This window comes from Periophthalmus magnuspinnatus, chromosome 4, assembly GCF_009829125.3.
Source record: "Periophthalmus magnuspinnatus isolate fPerMag1 chromosome 4, fPerMag1.2.pri, whole genome shotgun sequence".
NCBI classification, from domain to species: Eukaryota; Metazoa; Chordata; class Actinopteri; order Gobiiformes; family Gobiidae; genus Periophthalmus; species Periophthalmus magnuspinnatus.
Genome location: NC_047129.1, coordinates 5,990,411 through 6,009,487, shown reverse-complemented (window position 1 = coordinate 6,009,487; position 19,077 = coordinate 5,990,411). Strand labels below are relative to the sequence as shown.

The 19,077-nt window shown below is 39.1% G+C and overlaps 2 protein-coding genes across 6 annotated transcripts in view; one reads left to right on the top strand and one right to left on the bottom strand.

Annotated features, from left to right (window-relative positions):
* Positions 1-12,922, top strand: part of palld (palladin, cytoskeletal associated protein) — a 60,561-nt gene extending 47,639 nt beyond the window's left edge. For 3 of the 4 annotated variants that reach the window (XM_033964748.2, XM_055221178.1, XM_055221180.1), the window contains 10 exons: positions 829-970; positions 1,720-1,818; positions 5,248-5,466; positions 5,829-5,978; positions 6,712-6,800; positions 7,746-7,878; positions 9,856-10,063; positions 10,521-10,686; positions 10,892-11,025; positions 11,480-12,922. In XM_033964748.2, coding sequence (XP_033820639.1) covers positions 829-970; positions 1,720-1,818; positions 5,248-5,466; positions 5,829-5,978; positions 6,712-6,800; positions 7,746-7,878; positions 9,856-10,063; positions 10,521-10,686; positions 10,892-11,025; positions 11,480-11,640 — 1,501 coding nt within the window. In that variant the 3' untranslated portion in view covers positions 11,641-12,922. The remainder of the gene's footprint in view (positions 1-828; positions 971-1,719; positions 1,819-5,247; positions 5,467-5,828; positions 5,979-6,711; positions 6,801-7,745; positions 7,879-9,855; positions 10,064-10,520; positions 10,687-10,891; positions 11,026-11,479) is intronic. The other variant, XM_055221179.1, reaches the window with a different exon arrangement.
* Positions 12,916-16,149, bottom strand: cbr4 (carbonyl reductase 4). Of its 2 annotated transcripts, none has more exons than XM_033964750.2 (6): positions 16,022-16,149; positions 15,596-15,744; positions 15,085-15,205; positions 14,868-15,004; positions 14,359-14,493; positions 12,916-14,193 (listed from the first exon to the last, which is right to left on the bottom strand). In XM_033964750.2, the coding sequence occupies exons 2-6, from the start codon at positions 15,738-15,740 to the stop codon at positions 14,018-14,020; spliced, it is 714 nt and encodes a 237-aa protein (XP_033820641.1). In that variant the 5' UTR covers positions 15,741-15,744; positions 16,022-16,149; the 3' UTR covers positions 12,916-14,017. The 2 variants fall into 2 exon arrangements, with proteins under 2 accessions (XP_033820641.1, XP_055077156.1); XM_055221181.1 differs by having other exon boundaries at positions 13,372-14,193; positions 16,009-16,121.
* Between the last annotated feature and the right edge of the window lie 2,928 nt (positions 16,150-19,077).

Here is a 19,077-nt window from a genome sequence, read left to right as displayed (position 1 = left end):
TTTCAAGCCCCACCTTTAAAGGCCAGTTTGTCTCCTTCTGCCATCATGCCAGGGTTAGATGAGGAGATGTAGATCTCTGACTTCACACCAGTCATGTTAAGTAATGTAGTGTATACACTTATACAAAAGGAGGGGCTACATGTCAAGTTTCAGTAATACATGTTTATGAGAAGGTGCTTAGTTAAGATCTACAAAGGTAAACAGATACAAACCATGGCTACATAACTAACTGCAAAGAACTCAAGATAATGAATCATTTTTAATGATTTAGGCTTGCACTTACAAAATGGATAAATCAATTCTAAGATTAGATAAAATGTTTTTAATCCATTAGTGGCACACTTCAAGGCAGCTCGACTATATGCCCATAGCAGGAAGTTTTTGCAATCAGAAGATAAACAGTGATTTTTTTTTAATCACATGAAATTATCTTCTCACGCAAGTGCCCAATAGGGGCTGCAAGCAGGAGCATACCCCAGCTTTAATAGACTTTACATTTAGATCCTGACAAAGTGAGCTGTTTTTCTGCTGCATAGTTGAGCATTTCAGGCTTTTTCCACTTTAATACAGCTGCCCAACTGATTGAAATATGATAGATTGTGTCTTTTTGAACACAAATTAGCCTTTTTGCTCTTATCCAACGACATTCCACCTTTATGTGTTTGCCAGTCATTTCTCATCACTGTTTAGCCCTCCACTGCCCTCCCCTCCCAGTGCGGTATTCCAGGGTAGATAAGAAGACACTGTTTCAGCTGAACATGCCCAGATAAGGTCCAGTTCTAGACCCAAATGACTTTTATACTGACACATGCTTGTGCGTGGTTTTAGGAAAGCGTTCCCCAAGAAGCCAGTGAGCAGAACACCCCGTATTGTGTCAGATTCAGACATCCAGGGGTCCAAAGACGCCGTGATTCAGGATCTGGAGAGGAAACTCCGATTCAAGGAGGAGAGGATCAGCAATGGGCAACAGGTAACTAGTCACAGGCCATCATTATCAGTCATCATAATCATGAGGTTTAAGCAGAGGTGGGAAGTACCTGATTAATATTACTGAAACAAGGTTTTTTTTTTTAGAATGTTATAGTCCCTCTTTAGTTTTTTATTTTCCAAACTGGGTTAATTAAATCTTCTGCCTTCACAGATGCTGCTATTTGTATAAATAAAACACAGGTTACACAAGATGCTCTTTCTCGTTAATGTTTTGAATTATAAAGGCATTGGACTGGCACAAACATTAAAAAAATATGTTAAGGCACCCATTAGTTGTAGAAGTAAATAAAGAAATGCCCACTAGAGCAATTGAAAGTCATAAAAACCTAATACATAATACATATATTATTACAGTACTTATTTATTTGTGCAAATACTATATGCATATACATCTCACAACACACTTGGTGAGGAATGATTTGTTATATGAACCCTGAAAGAAATAGAAAAAAAAGCAAAGAAGGTTCAACATTTTTGTTGTACGTTTTGTTTTTCTAGTGCTCACACAAATATATAACATTACTTTTTTTCTTGTGTGTTCATTGTGAGAACTTCTTCCACCTCTGCTGTTTGTTTAATTGTGTGACCTATATAACCAATTAACAAAACAGGGATCCCATTTGATGTTTTTGATGTTTTCTTACTCAAATATTTAAAAGTTTTGATGTGGTTATAATATTTACTGTGTGCCTGGCCGCTCTCACCCACTAACCCACCCGCTGCTTCCAGAGGTTAACCTATGAGGAGAAGATGGCGCGCAGACTGCTGGGAGCTGACAACGCTGCCACAGTCCTAAGCACAGACACTGAGGAGGAGCCCGCAACACAGGTACAGTACTGCTGATGAGCCAGGAAATATAGTCACTTTATTATGATGTCATAAGTCGGTGCCTGTGAGGCCTATAACTGAAAAAAGTCTGGTTGCCTTATTTTTATTGATTACCTTAGTGCAAGGTAAAAGATTCAATCATTCACAAACAAATAGGCATAGATTATCGCACAAGTATCAAGTGCAGTCCATAACATGTAAAGTAAATTAAGAAAATACTTAAAAAACACTACCTGAAGCTATGACATTGTGTATTGTCAAGGTATACGTTATTGTGAATGAAACCATCGGCCTTGCATTTAAAACTTAACCCTAATAACCCTTCTTTTTTTTTTTTTACAATCAGAAGATATATTTCTTAAGATGAATCCGTATGACGTCATAATAAGGTCACACCGTCTTTCCATGGACAGTCCTGAAAAAAAAAAGAAATCCTGTCTTTTCAGCATCACAGAGAAATCAGTTGGTGTCACTTTGAAATCTCCTTTGTTTCTTTGTTTCTTTCTTTCTTTTTGATCACTTTTCCATAAGATCACACGTGCACCACCATCTTGTTTGGTTAACTTTGAAAGCTGGGTATAAACATTGTAAAGTGCTCCAGACTCCTCCATAAATAGCTCTGTTTATGAAAGCTTCAAGCAGCCAGTCTTTGTTACGACTCAGGGGTGACATGGTTTGAAGGAGATATTATTACTTACTGTAATTATTTGCCTGATAGTACCACAAAACGTCAGTATGTTCAACTTGTAAAAAAAAAAAAAAAACAACACTTGTAGATAATGGAAAACATATGACGATAAAGAAATCATTCATCATTAATCATCATTAATTAATCATTAATCCAGGTTCAGACTAGTCCTAGTACAAAACGTATTACCAAAACAAGATTATACTAGTGTCATTAATTCAAAGAGTTAAACTGATAAACTAAGGTTGACTAAGCAATAACTTAATATTCACTTAATCTATATGAAACTTACAGCACAACTTAACCAAGAATAACCCAGAAATAAATGAAACCTTAAAACAAAACCACATACATATATTTGCTCTTAACATTCTTATACACAGTGAATAAATGCTAACTTAGTAAAACTGTAACCACTGATCCTGCCTGGTTTGACCATTAAAGCGTTGCATGTGGTTCTGCACTGTGCCAGATGTGGAGGATATTGGCTTTCTTTGGGTTTTGCAGTTTTATTGTGATGTTGTGCATGTGTTTGCTAATTGCGATTTTTTAAAAGTCACTTTGTTTGGACCATCAACACCCTCCCTACCACACATAACGTGTCTCTAGTGGCACCATTTGACAGCAATAAACACAGGCAAATATTTCCTTTTCTCTCAACAGGAAGACAAGGCAGCAGAATCTTACCCTCAAAAGGTTATTTAAAGTTTTATCATTTAAATCACCAATTCACCTTGTCCAAAACATATTCACAAAATCGCACTTTTGGTTTCAATGGGGAGTGATTGTCAACAAGTTGTGTGACAGCAAGCATAGATCTGTTCACAGGTTGGAGCGATATGTATTTGTTTGCTACATACCAAATTACACATATTTTGAATTTTAAGAACAAAATTCAAATCTTAAAAAATAGAACGTTCTGATTCATTTTTGCTGGCCCTGCACAAATATAATATTCTGCTATGCTGCTTGGTGTATCTTTTGATAGTAATTGCATTGGACTTGGGTTGTGTGTCATTTTCAAAAAGTAGTCACTAGATTATATGTGTCGTAACGGTGCGGGAAGGACCAAAGAGTGCAGACTCAGGGCGAGTTGACAGTGTTTATTTACAGGATAGTGAATTTCAGTCTTTAATAGTTCATTCAAACACACACGAGGAACCAGGAAGCGGGAGGCAGGCGGGGCAGGCGTAGAGCAGGCCGAGGACGGGAAGCCAGGACCGGAGTGAAGACAGGAGCGGGGACGAGACCTGGACAGGCAGGGCCGGCGTAGTCCAAAGAGCGGGACCCAGAACAAGAAGCAGGCAGGACGCCGGAGACCAAGACAGGACAGGTGGCAAGGCAGAGGGATGACTGTACCGGAGCTGGAGCACAGAGGCAGAAGCAGGAACGAGCGAGGGCAGGAATCTGGAAGGTGGCAAAAATCCCAAATGAGAACATGCAGACGAGTAACAAAGATGCAAAAACTGAGCTGGCGCATTCACATTTACACGCGGACGGTCTGGCTCCGAGTGTAGTCTGCCGAGCCCTCATATACTCAGCAGCAGGTGACGGTGATTGCGCTGATGCGCTCCAGGTCAGGGAGGAGTCAGGAGCTCCGCCCAGCTCCAGGCAGACAGGTAGGGGAGGGGGAAAGAGCACAGGAGGACAGGAACAAACAGGCATCATGACAATATGATTTTAATTTGAAGATATTTTACCTTCTGACAACAACCTTTTAAAACTTACCAAGAAGTACTTCTGTTTGAAGTATTAGACCGATGCAGTTTTGCTTTCAACTTTCACTGCCACGTAAAGCATAGAGCAGCTGATATTGAAATAGCCCTTAAATGGCATCTACATAAAGTCAAAACAAACTCCATCAAAAGAATACACACCACAGCAGCTGTTCTTTTGACTCGGGACAGTTGAAGATTTAAGATTCACTGTGGGTCTGCGTGGTGCGTTCAAGGACTGCAGCTGTGTATGAACCCTGTCATTATCAGAGTCATGTGTCATCAGACCACAGCACACAGATGTTCAGCCTCTCTCTCTCTGCAGCGATGACAGATGGATGAGTGGGCAGTCGGGAGTGGCACTAAAAGGGCGATTCACTGGAAAATTTAGGCATTGAAGACTGGCTTTATAACTCAAATAGTTGTTCTCAATAGATTTAGTTTAAATAAACAAACAAATAAATATTTTTTTTTTAAAAAGTGCATTTGTATCACAGCTAATACATTTCTCCTAAATTACTATTAGGTATAGCTTTTAACCCAAAGTACTTCTGTGTAACCAAAAATAGGAGTGTGCTAAATCATTGAAATATCGATACTGAGCTGTAAATGTATTTGGTTCTTAAAAAATATTGTAGAATATTATCTGCAATGTATCGGTTATTGCATTTATCACCATATCTTGATAATCTTATAATGTGAACCATGTATTGTGTTTCATATCGAATGTGACTCCCAGTCCTATAAGATCTCTTAATTATTCTTACAGTGTCAAAACATTCAAGAATTTTATTGTTATGTTATTATATATATTATTATATTAGTGTTGAACCAAAAAAAAGCAGCATGAAATGTATTGTTCAGGTATTTAAACACAATCCTTTGCTTTCATTTTTCAGTATTGATCCATTGCCATTCACTGTCCCATGCACACTGTCCCCTCTGCTGTCTGACCCACCTATACCTTCCCTCTTTAACCATAGAAGGTTGCATGCCTAAATGTCTCTGTGTCTTTGTAATCTGCAGGAGTACAAAGTATCAAGTTTCGAGCAGCGTCTGATCAGTGAGATTGAGTTTCGGTTGGAGCGCTCCCCCGTGGAGGAGTCGGACGATGACATACAACATGACGAAGATTGCATTGATGGAGAGGCACCCGTATTTGACCAGAAACTGAAACACTGCAAAGTGTTTGAAGGGATGCCTGTCACCTTCTCCTGTAAGGTCACCGGAGACCCTAAACCAAAGGTAACCCTGGATAAGATTTTTAAATTTACTTTAATTTATTTAATCTTTATTTCACCAGAGGGGTTGAACTAAAGGACATGCATGCTGGGTGTATGCTGCATGCTGGTGCTGACAACTCATGTTTTGCATGGAGGGTGTAGAGTCGGAGCATGCACAGTGTGTTGCAATAAGAGGGGCCAAAATGTGATGCGTGACCCACAATATAGCAGAGAACTCTTCAGGAGTTGTAATTAAGTTTATTTATCTAAAAAAACTAAAAAATATACTCAATTTCAATAACTTTTAAAATTGTGCTTTGTGAAAACAGTAATGTGTCATTAAATTCACACACATAACACAAAATAAATGTTCTGTTTTGGCAGGTGTACTGGTTCAAAGATGGCAAGCAGATTTCCAAGCGGAGCGAGCACTACAGGATCAGCCGTGACGCAGACGGCACCTGCTCCCTGCACACGGCCGCTGCCTCTCTGGATGACGACGGCAACTACACCATCATGGCTGGAAATCCCAAGGTGAGAGGTTTATGGTTTTATATGTTTTAACATTACAAAGATACAAAAACTTCACAAGAAAAAAGACCCAACTCACAAAATAACTCCAAGATAAATTTTCACACCTTTACCACAGTTTTGTAGTTGTTTTTGTCTTAACTTTCTCTACAGTACTTTGGTTGTTTTTTTTAAATTACACTTTTCTAGTTAGTGCTTGTTAGTTTCCCTAGTTTAATAAGATCTGGTTTGGCCCCAGACTAGTCCTGAATGTCAAAATGATTCCTGGTACAGGCTGTTCTATAAATTGGACTAGATAAAGGGATGTCATTGTTCATCACAGAGACAAATGATGAGTATTGAGATAATGGCCTGAACAGGAAATGGGAGTCAAGGGACACAAGAAATAACTAAAGCCCTGATGAGGTCAAAGTTCACATTGAGCCAAACCATTTAAAAACACATGAGCAAGACATGACTAATAAATCATCATGGCCCTGTCCTAGTCTTTTCCTGGGTTTAGACCTGTGCTGGCGTAGTTTTTGTTTGGTCAGATCTGGTTTTAGTAGTATAGACTGTTGTTTTTAATCACTGCCTTTTTAACATTTTTCATATCTCTTAGGACAATTATTTTTAGGGCAAATAATTGTCAAAGGTTTCTGACTTGGATTGAACCAGAACTAAACCAGGATCTAAAGTCTTCTCTCTGTCACATCCCATTTGGATTTAGTCTAAATGAGTGTGTTTCTGGTCCCAGGGCAGAGTGAGCTGCACGGGGCGGATGATGGTGCAGGCTGTGAACCAGAGAGGACGCAGCCAGCGGTCCACACCGGGACACATGCGCAGGTGATGCAGCTGTACTATTTAACTGTATATTTGTACCATTTATAACATCTTTCTAGACTCATCAACAGCTATTATCCCTTTATTTTCTTATCTCTAACCCTTTATTTAAGTAATAATTCTTCATAAACAGTTTGTTCATTGTGAAATAAGTCTTTTAATTCACAATGAACTATTGATTTTTATTTTTATTTATTTTTACTTAATGCATGACAGACAAGCATAGTGACCAGTCATATAAAGAAGTGCTCTTCATGCTGTATTAAGCCTGTAAATAATGTAGTTATTATAACAAGCACATAAAAATATAACTATCCCTACTTGTATGTTCTCCCATCTCTTATAACCATCTATAGATAATACTCACTTCCCGAAACCCTAATACAAAGATAAACCTTACTAACATTTTACTCTTACATACTCATGATGTGTTGTCGGAGTACTCCCTCAGACACATAAAGAGATAGAGATCAGTTCGTCCGGGGCTCTGCGTGCAAACTTCACAGTGATGTCATTGTTGTTTTAGGCCAGAAAGGCAGAGACTTTAGAGCCTACCACAGAGAGCGTTAGAGAGCTCAGAAAACAAGGTCTAGTCAAGAGGAAAATGGCGGCAAAAAACAATGTTGCGTTAATATTATGCATCTTTCATGAATAATGTTTTGTAGGGCATTGTGTGAGTGAGCCAATGGTGGTGATTGGCAGACACATTTTTGTCAGTCTACCCCAGGGTACCTGTGGCTAGAGACATGGCTTGCCACCACCAAGTATGGAATATGGAATTGTGGTCAACTCTAGCGCTTTCAGAAGATTGTCAAAGAAAATTCAAGCCATTATTGTGGTCTATGTTTGCATGTTGGACAAAATAGAACATTTACAGTATAGTGATTAATTACTAGATGGATTTGGAATTAATTACCCCAGATTGTGCTGACACTAATCTATGTTTAGGTCCCGGTCGCGGTCCAGAGACAGCGGAGATGAGAACGACAACATCCAAGAGCGTCACTTCAGACCCCACTTCCTGCAGGCGCCTGGAGACCTCATTGTGCAGGAGGGGCGGCTCTGTCGAATGGACTGCAAGGTACCTAACATAATTACAACAGGGATATGTTCAAGCCCATTGAATTTGGGTGGGCAGACTTAAAAGTGGTGGGAAAAACAAAGGCAGATCTGTTACATAAGTTCATCCATCAATTCTCTATCTTTATTTATTTACACACTTAAGTAATAACTTTTGAGCTTTTAATGTAAGTGGAAAAATGACTACATTTGTTTTTCCATAAAATCAATTCATTGCACTGCCTGCACTGTATTTCTAAGCATATTCTCACTATAATTAAATATTGGTTCCTGGAAATCCCTTCACATGACACATCAGCCCTGACAACAGTAATTCTGACATCGCAAGCTTAAACTTGAATGTGACTTTTTTTTATATACAACAGTGACCACTTTAATTTTTTTTTTTTTTTGCCAATCTCTGTTGCTGTCATTGAAGTTGATACTGGAGGAATTAAAGCTTTCAGGTCACAATAACACTGGGAGACATGACTGAAAAGAGAGTCCAGTGGTTTAGGTCAAAAATCTAAATCACAGTTATAGAGAAGGCAATGCCTTTTAATCTACTGCTTTCATTCAGGAAGGCTCCAAGAAACACAATCCTTTCTGTGAATTGAGTTTAAGGCAATAGAATTCCAGAAAAAAAAGTTTCTCTAATTTACTTTGTTTTGACTGGACGCCATACAGAATGTCGACTTTCATGGATTGAGAGGGATTGAGTTTTTAAACAATGCAATTGTATGTTTTTGTAGAATAAGGTTTAGCTCATTTTTGCCCTGGTTTGCCCCGTTGTGTACTGGATTGAACCCTTTGAAAACGCAACATTGTAAAACTAGGTAGCAATTAGTTCACTATAAAAAGTGGCTGGTTAGACATATCCAGTTGCTGCTGAATCCATGTATTTTTCTCCCATTCAAGGAAAATGTCTTGCAGAAGAAGTGAGCAAATATCCTCTGTTATATAGGATTTTATTGAGACATTGTCAGTGTTTTATCAGCACAGAATAACATATAATTTAGTTGATTTTCATGCCTTGCCATCATCAAAACTTCTACCAGAGAAAGTGATAATGATGCCATGGTCTAGTGTTAATTCAACTTTACTGATAGCACATTTTAAAAACAGCACGTCAATGAAAATGCTCTTCACAAAGTCACAAATTATGTAAGACAAAACTTTGACATTTTTGTTCTTGCAGAGCTAAGGTTGAAGGGTAAAAACATGCACTATTTATAGTCAATATTTCTCTCACATCGCTTGCTGCTGTCCAAACTTACAGAGCTAAAAATGTCCTGAGTGTATTGGGCCTCGTCCAGAAGGGCTCTGATTCTGTGCACTCAATCAAATATGAGCTGCTTTCTCTCCATATTTTTGATGGATGCTGGTACACTGGGACAACCACATAAACACAGACAAAACACATTAACGACTGTTTTCATTTTCCCAAGACTAATCTAAAGTTAATCACAAATGGAAAACGAAAATGGAAAGAATATCAGATTTATATTACTATTTGTATTTAACCATTAACCAGCGGATGGGAACACTGGGGGTTAGGACACAATAATAGTATGCATAGATTAGAGGATTAAACCAGAATCCTTCAACCAGGGGGCTCTACCAGCTGAGTTACAGCCATCCCAAACTTATTGAACAGAAAAACTACTCCTACTTCAAAATATTATTACTGATGTAGAAGTAACAGTATAGAATAATTACATAATACATAGCTAAATGGACATCAGTCTAGAACATGCTAACATAGAGTAATCCTCTTGACCAAACCTACAGTAAGATAAATTTAGATCTGGAGATGGGTACCACTGCTTGTGACAGGTTTCCCCAGTGACAGTTAAAGGTGGGTCAAATGTAGGGACAAGGAAAGAGAAAGTACCCTGCCTTGGTTGTTATTCTAGTACCTACAACACACAATAACTACATAAAACAAGAATCAGGAATTGACTGTAAATAACTGTTTGTATTGTTTTGCCTTATGTAGGTCAGTGGTTTACCGACTCCAGACCTGGTGTGGCAGTTGAACGGTCAGACGATCCGCCCTGACTCCGCCCATAAGATGCTAGTGAGAGAGAATGGGGTGCACTCTCTGGTCATCGAGCCTGTGACCAGCCGCGACGCTGGCATCTACACTTGCATTGCCAGCAACCGAGCAGGCCAGAACTCCTTCAACCTAGAGCTCATAGTGGCAGGTGAATGAAGTTAAAAAAAATAAAGAACTGGAATGGACTATTGTTGGGTTTAAGATGACATCATGGGGGGAGGAGAAGTTTAAGGTTAGATCTAGTTTTTTATAGTTAATTCAAGGGTGTGGTCAGTAATATACTGAGCACACCCTTGAATTCATCAGTTGTGGAGTTTCTATTTGGATATATGTTATGGAAATACCATTTAGTCTATGGAGAAATTGCTCACTTGCCCCATTTGGAAGTATGACATTATCACATTTTTGAATCCCCAAAACACCAGTGTAATTCTATTAGTACCATCTTCAGCCTCATCAAACCAAAATTACTGGATAAAACCAAAAGCATAACTTAACAAAATGACTGGCCTGACATGAAAATTAAATTAGTATGTAGGAATATAAGGTCTTACAGGGACGGGACAAACCAAAGTGTGTAAAACTAATAATTATGCTGTCCGCAGCCAAAGAGATGCACAAAGCGCCCTCATTTGTGGAGAAGTTACAGAACACCAGTGTGGCAGAGGGACATCCCGTTCGTTTGGAGTGCCGCGTCACCGGGGTCCCATATCCTCAAATCTTCTGGAAACGAGAAAACGAGTCCTTCACTCACAACACAGACAGAATCAGGTACACACTGAAAAGTCACTTCAGTTATTCGTTATTCGTTGTTTATGTTACTTCAAATGATTGTACTATACATCTACTAAAACTACTTATTCTTACAAAGCTATTTGTGCCACTAATTTCCCTGCTATTACTGCCACAGTTGCGGTTACTATTTTCTAATATTTGGCTGCAATATAATTGTTTTGTTTTGTGTTTGTTTTCCCAGCATGCACCAGGATAAGTGTGGTTACCTGTGCATGATCATACAGCCGGCTCTGAAGGAGGACGCTGGTTGGTACACAGTGTCAGCCAAGAACGAAGCCGGGATCATCTCCAGTACAGCACGACTTGATGTCCATAGTAAGTACGAGCAAATTTAGGCATCAAATAACAATAACCAATAACATGTCTAATTATCCACAAAACTATTTATTTTGTATTATTTATATTAGAAAAATACACAAACTTGACATAACCTCTGCTATAAGTTGTTTTGAGTTATTAGACAGATGGATGTTAGATGTAAAACTTATTAAATACCAACACAGCAGTTTTCCAGGTTTGAACGTACTTAAACTATTGTCCCTAAATTTAGTATTGATTTCATGAACATTAACACCGAAAATAGTAGAATTTTAGCAGGCAGGAGTGCTACTTGGATATACAGGGATCAGTTTAACACCGAAAGAAGTTCAATTTACTCCCCCAAAGTCTGAACTCTGCTCCAAACCACATGCTTTTATTTACAGAGGATTGGCTGTCGACCCCTTGATTAATGATGCATAACAATGGTTTCTCAATCTCTTCTCTCCAGCTCAGTGGCAGCAGCCCAACCTCCCAAAGCCCAAGAAAGTGCGCCCTTCAACAAGCCGCTACGCCGCTCTGACTGAGAGAGGCCTGGACGTAAAGGCAGCGTTTTTCCCAGAATCCTCTCCACTGCCTCCTGGTGGTTTGATTGAAAGCGACGACCTGTAGAGACAACAAGAACATCAGAAAATGATTTTTTTTAAAACTACCCCAAACCGGGTACTCGCTCCTCAGATACTTTTACCACAACGAGAAGTGGGTTGGAAAGTAACTTTGTCAAAACGAACTGCTATAAATGACAAAGTGGATCTTGGCGAATGGGGTTTTAATGTTTATACTAATGATACCTATTTTATTTAGAGTCTCCCCAAGCCTTATTATATTAACTGGACCTTATCAACTCACTACAAAAGGTTGCCTGTTCAAGTGCCTATCAAATTCCATGTATGACAGCAGTATATATAGTGCCATTTGCAAAAACATTTTCACAGTTTCTTATGTAGATCACCAGCAACCATGTAGGGCGCTTTGAAAATTATGCCTAACACGACATGGGAGAAAAGGTTTTGTTTAAATATTATGTAGCATTTTGAAAGTAGTAGCTCACAACATACAGTGTCAGTATTGGATCACATATTAGCATTGATATTGGAGGCCGGGCCTTAAAAACAATAGGATTTTTATTACTATTCTGAAGGAAAAAATATGCTGGTAAAAGAAAGATTGCAAGGAATATATAAGGCAATTTGCAAGGTGTATTGTGCATGTATGGTAAAGGAAAGTGGCATGTTTTGCTATGGATATCAACCGTGATTTTAAGAGATAATATTTGACTGTGGTATGTTGGAAAAATGTGAGTGAAAGGTGCAAAATTGTAATGATTTTTTTTCTTGTTTTTTCCATGTTGTGTGAAATGACACTCAAACAGGGTGCTGTGGATGTTTGCCTGTCACATCACCATTTTATTTTTGTATGTAAAAAAAAAAAAATCTACTTTCCCATGAAAATAAGTTGTATCGCCTAGCTTTTGTTCACAGTTTTGTATCATGTTTTATAACTGTATGTACTGCCTTAAATCACTTTGAATGAAAATGCTTCTCCTTTTTTGGACATTTTGTGATGCCAAACATTGTGGCTCTCAGACATGGATGAAAAGCATAAAGAGAAGATATAGTACAGTGCTAAAATGTGTTTTCAGAGCACAAAAGTTGTTTAAAAATGTATAAAACGTGCATAAAAGTACAACAGAAAAAAGCAAGTAAGTAAAGTAAAATTGCACCAGTCAAATTTTTTTACACATTGCTCTATTTCTGTATCTACTCTTTCAGTCACTTCGGTAACACAGGACAAAGTTGACTCAAACTTACACATTTGCACATTTTTATGCCAATATAGATTGTTCTCCTGATGTTATTTTGGGATATGAAAGTTAATAAAGGCTTCAGAGACAGTGTGTTATGTTTATTTACACTGACAAGACTGAAAGTCCCAAAAATGCACTCACAATTTCAAAATAATGCAGGTTTTAAGGTGGTGTAGGGTGATCATAGTTCTAATGAAAAATAGAAAGGATTTACTTAAGATACAATATGTAATCAATACAGAAAATGCATCCATCTGAGAGAGTGGAAGCACATTTTAGAATAGATGTATGACCATTAGTTTTTCAAAAAATGTAAACTATTAATCTTTAAAAAACTCTAGCTTTTAGAAAAGAAGACATTCCATTAAAAAGACAATAAATAATATTACTCAAAACAGCGAAACCCTAGAATATCCCAAGATAAATAGCATATATTATTAAACCACCAAGACAATGGAACAGAAGCTTTTTTGTAAATTGTTTTAATCTTGTTATCAGTCAAAACATCAATAAAATAAAAATAAAAAATGCTTGAATTGAAAATAAGTTTTACAATTTTGATATTTGCCATTCATTTTATTTGCAGTTACAGTGCCTTAGTTTTATGACATTTTGTAAAATGAAATCAGAAACAGACGCAGTGATCTCATCAGTCCACACTTGGAGTCCTGTAGTCGTAACTAAACTCTCAAAACATTCCCCAATCTAAAAATATGCCCCCAGTACCTCCAGCACTACCTTTAATCTCAGCCAGCTGTGGCCGACACGCTGGGCCCCTCCAGAGGTGGGGTTGGCCCGCTGTGAGGGGTGCTCCTCTGGGACCAAAACATGAAACCAATACTCCACTGTCACTGAAAAGGAACGCGTTAAATGGGCCAATCGAATCTGGGACGTCCGGGCAAAAATACTACAGACATTTTGGAGTCAGTGTTAGTGTTAGTCAGTGAAATATTTCATCTTCCATGTTGGGATACACCCTTTTTAATTTCAGCTTTGAGTAGGTTAGAGCTGATTTTGGCACAAATTAGTCCTCTTCATTGTGAAATTTGTCTCTGCATCTGCATTTGACCCATCCTCCAAGGCCACTGGGGCAACCAGTCAGGAGCAGCAGATGACCGGGGTGCAGTATATGTTTTGTTTGTTTGGTCAGGATGACCTCGCTTTCAAATCTGGCGAGGTGCTTTACATTGCCAACTGTAGCCCTCCATCTACCACCAGCACCTGTCCCGTGACGTAAGGAGACACCAGGAGGAAAAGTGCTGCATGGGCCACTTCCTCTGGCTCCCCAAATCTGCCCAGAGGGACAGAGCGCACCCTCTCGTCTGTCACCCAGGCAGTCATGTCAGTCCAGATGAAACCTGAGGGAAACAAAGTAGAAAGTTAAGTAAATATGTAGGCAATAGGCAACTGTAACACAGGTAGAAGAGTGATTGCCTTCTAACAAGAAGGTTTGTGGTTTAGATTTCATTAATATTGTGACAACATCTAAAACTCAGGATTAAAGAGAAGATTCGGCATTATACCTGGGGCTAGTAGGTTAACCCTGATTTTGCGAGAGGCAACTTCTTTGGCTAAAGAGCGAGTGAACCCCTCAAGTCCTGCTTTACTGGCGCTATACAGGGTCTGGCCAGCATTCCCTTTAAGGCCCACCACTGAACCTACATTCACACACAACAAGCTCATTATAAATACAATAGAAAAATATTTAGACAACATCTGATAGTGGAACATCAAGTCATCCTATGAAGATGGGGGATACTTTTTGACAATTATGATTTTACATGATTTTTTAAAGTTTACATCTATATATCCATAGGATTATGATGGGACTGAACAATTAGGAAGTTATTTGTTTATTTTCTGCATTGTATAAAATCTAGATTGCACTTTCTACACACAGGCATGGTCAGCTGACAGTTATGCTACCAGACAAGATGATTAAGTGATCAATATGGATTTATGTCTATGAACTCAGCAAATCTATGCTACCATCTGCTGTTCAATAGAATACACACAGAACCAGTGACGGTACCGATATTGACAATAGCTGCGTTTTTGGTGTGCAACATGGTCCTCAGCGCCGCCCTACAGGTCAACATGGAGCCCAGCAAGTTTGTATGGAGCACTGACACCATGTCCACGGGGTGTGTCCTCAGTAACAAGGTATCTCTGGAGAACATCGGATAGAGAAACATAACAGTCATTTATAAAGTACATTCCTGTGACATGCCCATATGCCTTAAACTTACAGATTGATACCTGCTGCGTTCACAAGATAAGTAATATTTCCACATTTTTTCTGGATCATTTCAAAAGTTGTCTGTACGTTTTGCTCCTTGGAGACATCACAACAAAAAGAAACATGCCCATCTATGGACAAGGATAATTTTATTATTGGTAAAACATATAGCGTTCAAAGCTGACTAAAGCTGGTGAAAACACAATAAACTATACAGCAATATATTCTTCATTCAATTTAAATTAGGTTGATTGGCCCCAACAAAGACAGCGGAAGGTCCTTGGTTTGTTTCCTTGATCATATCGAACTTTCTGTGAGTTTGTAGGTTTCCTCTGGTTACACTGGTCGTTTCTCCAACCCATCGCAGGCTAGGTAAAAAGCTTAATCTCTGTAGAATCTAGTAATAAAGAATCTAAGTAATATTTAGTTTAGAATCGAGACATTTGATACATTAAGCCCCATGAATTGCCTCAGTAAACACCGCAGTCTGCTCTTGTGTCAGACTCTTTAAGTACAGTCACCTCCTTGTAAAGAAGCCACGGTGTCCCGAGCAGAGTCCTCATTCCTGGACAGGACCACCACCCTGCAGTCCCTCTGAGCCAGGAGTTGGGACACGGCCCTCCCGATGCCTCGTGATCCCCCGCTGACCACCGCCAAACGGGACATGACCCTGAGGACAACAAAATAACACAGATGAGTGCAGTTCAAATCATATCCCAAAGGTAAGGCAAAGAAGAAATGCTATAAAATTCCTTTAGTGTCCGATCAAATAATAAAGAATGAGCAACTTTTAAGAATGGTCTTTTTTTTTTTTTTTTTTTTATAAATCGTACAATATAGCATTGTCTAGTATAATGAATGCTAATATTTGACACGCCTAACTTCGCTGCTTTTATGATAAATTAAACTACCATAATATAATCAGTAATATAACTTTGGATTGTTACCTATCCACACTGAAATCTCGTTCTTCAAATAAAGCGCATCTTCGAGTTTTATCACATTAAACAGAGGTTCAGAGGAGCATGTGTGTGTGGACAGGTTCAGTGTATGGACGCCGCCATGTTTGTTCTGTGTTGTTGCGTTATTCCACATTGGCCACTAGAGGGAGCGCGCCACCTACTGTAATGCTTTAAAAATTAATGCTGGGCATAAAACTGGTTAAATGAGTTGGCAGCTTTTGTACATGGTTATAGTCTTTGTTCTTATGGGAGGTTTACCTATTAATTGATATGACATGAAATAATATGGTTTTGCTACATTTGACAAGCATTATATCAATGGATAAAAAGGCATATTAAACAAATGTAATTATGCAGTTTGGACAGTGTTTTTGATACAAATTGAGTCTATGATAAAATGTGCAGAATACACTTTTTCCTCCTATATATTATTGTTAAGTGTTCTCCTGGGTCTACTTAAGACATCTATTTATATGAAGGACACATGCAAGCCAGATTTCCCTGTCGGCCTTTACTGAAATAGCTCATATCCATTGCACTCATGTATCCACTGATTATGTCATTATTCTCAATGGAAACATATCTTTAAATATGTGGTCATTATGTACAGACTAGTGTGGGATGTTGTAGACGTAGGTGGGCCTGTCTCTGTACATATGGTCAATCCATCAGAGCAAACGGAATCGATTTGCAAATGCTAAATCAGTTTCACAGTTTTCTGTGTCTGATCAGACCCGTGACCTCCTTAAGAGTAAATCTTAATTTAGTCCCTTCAAAACACCACATGGGCCCCAAAATGTGCACTGTAAACTTAAGAGGAGGGAGGGTGGACAGTTTTCCTAAACGTACTCTTACTACTCCCATACTGGACCATGAAAAACACTCAAGTAAAGGTACACTTACACTAAAATATCCAAGAAGTTCAACAAGATTATAATAAAGGGAGCATATTGTGTAAAATTGATCATTAGGAATCATGTTATTATGTTTTTCCTTCACCATGAGCCTCATCAAAGTTGTATTGTTTGAGTAATCATGTATTGTACTGCATTTGAGACTTGAGATCTCAGAAATGTCTGTTCTCACCCAGCCCCTGTCCCCACCCAGAGCCCTGTACTTGTGATTGTTTGGGTTATGCTTGTACAGTTCAAAAAGGCATTTTTCATTAACAATAACAAGTAAATGAAAATCTGATACTGTGAAGAGAGATGTGCAATTTTTTATCAGAAAGTCAGTGGATATTATTAAGCCATTTTAGATCAATATTGCAGCTTACATCCTTCCGCGGGAGATTGACAGGCGGATCGGTGCAGCGTCTGCAGTGATGCGGTCGCTGTATCGGTCCGTTGTGGTGAAGAAGGAGCTGAGCCCAAAGGCGAAGCTCTCGATTTACCGGTCAATCTACGTTCCTACCCTCACCTATGGTCATGAGCTCTGGGTAATGACCGAAAGGACAAGGTCGCGGATACAAGCGGCTGAAATGGGTTTCCTCCGCAGAGTGGCCGGGCGCACCCTTAGGGATAGGGCGAGGAGCTCGGTCACACGGGAGGAGCTCGGAGTAGAGCCGCTGCTCCTACACGTTGAGAGGAACCAGTTGAGGTGGCTCGGGCATCTGCTCAGGATGCCTCCTGGACGCCTCCCTAGGGAGGTGTTCTGGGCATGTCCCACCGGGAGGAGGCCCCGGGGAAGACCCAGGACACGCTGGAGGGACTATGTCTCTCGGCTGGCCTGGGAACGCCTTGGGGTCCCACCGGAGGAGCTGGAGGACGTGTCCGGGGTGAGGGAAGTCTGGGAGTCCCTGCTTAGACTGCTGCCCCCGCGACCCGGCCCCGGATAAGCGGAAGAAAATGGATGGATGGATTGCAGCTTACAGTGAAGAAAATAATACATGTAAAATAATGATGCACATCTGATATAGTTTCAAGGTAAATGTTTTCTTAATGGTTTATTTATACATCCAACAGTGATATTAAGATTATTTTATTGTCCCCACAGACGCATTAAAAAAAATAAATAAATTTTGGTCAAGACTGAACCCTTATAGCCTCCTGGTCTAATCTAGGCCTGACAGTACTGTATATGTGTGTGCATTTCTTTTCTTTTTTTTTTTTTTTTTTTTTTTTTGTGTGCATTTCTGTTCATGCATCACCTCACGTCTCTGACATTTACACAGCACAGGGCATGTGACCTGAAGCACTTTGTTTCCACTGAGTTACCTTCAGAACAGGTTAACTGCCTATAATCTGCTCTTAGCAGTACTCACCTCGCTCTTACTCTTACTCCAGTAGTATTCATTTGTGTGTTTTACCCATACATTTGCTGAAAAAGTATTGCTCAAATTGTCCAAAGACACAGCACATATAGGACACGGCCTAATTGCTTCCTTTTTAGCACAGACTAGTATGAAAAGAAACATATCCTCCATAAAACTGATTAATTACTATTATTTAGGCCCCACCAGTTCTGAGGTTATCACAAAGTAGAGATATTTTCCATCTAAACCAGGCTCAAATGCATCTTATCTCATGTTCAGAGTTTAAGTGCTGGTAAAGTCAATAGTTTCATCATTGTGTCGGTCTGACACCTGTCACGTCCCACATTCAAACAATAGACCAGACTTTATAAAGCAATAACTGATAAAACTTTGGACAAACAGCAATGCCCTGTTTTTTTGTTTTTCACTGCGGTATAAATCCACTTTTATATTCTTGTAAACTGCACAGTAACTCACTTCCAAGCAGGTGCAGTGTTCTGGCTCTATAAACTGTGAAGGACAAGAGAAAGTAGACACAATCTGTGTAATGTTTGTGACATTGGCAGAAAGGTCACAGTCCCCTCAAGTAAGTTCTCAAAATATGATAAATTGCTATAAATTATTCCTTAATTAAAAATAACACACATTTGTCACATTTATAGCCTATTATCTCTGCTAATTTTCTAGATTATTGCAAGTTCGAGAACCATTGCAGTAAGTATGAGCACTGAGCTGAGGGTTGCAAGATGACTTAGAATATGTAAATTGATGACATATTTAATCTAAT

Bases quoted from the DNA above. Each gene is read 5' to 3' on its own strand.
- cbr4 (XM_033964750.2), bottom strand. From the start codon at position 15,740: ATGTCCCGTTTGGCGGTGGTCAGCGGGGGATCACGAGGCATCGGGAGG. The intron at 15,005-15,084 runs GTAAGTTTAAGG...GATGTTCTCCAG, and splicing joins AACGCAGCAGGTATCAATCT to AGATACCTTGTTACTGAGGA. The intron at 14,494-14,867 runs GTACCGTCACTG...GTGTGAATGTAG, and splicing joins CGCAGCTATTGTCAATATCG to GTTCAGTGGTGGGCCTTAAA.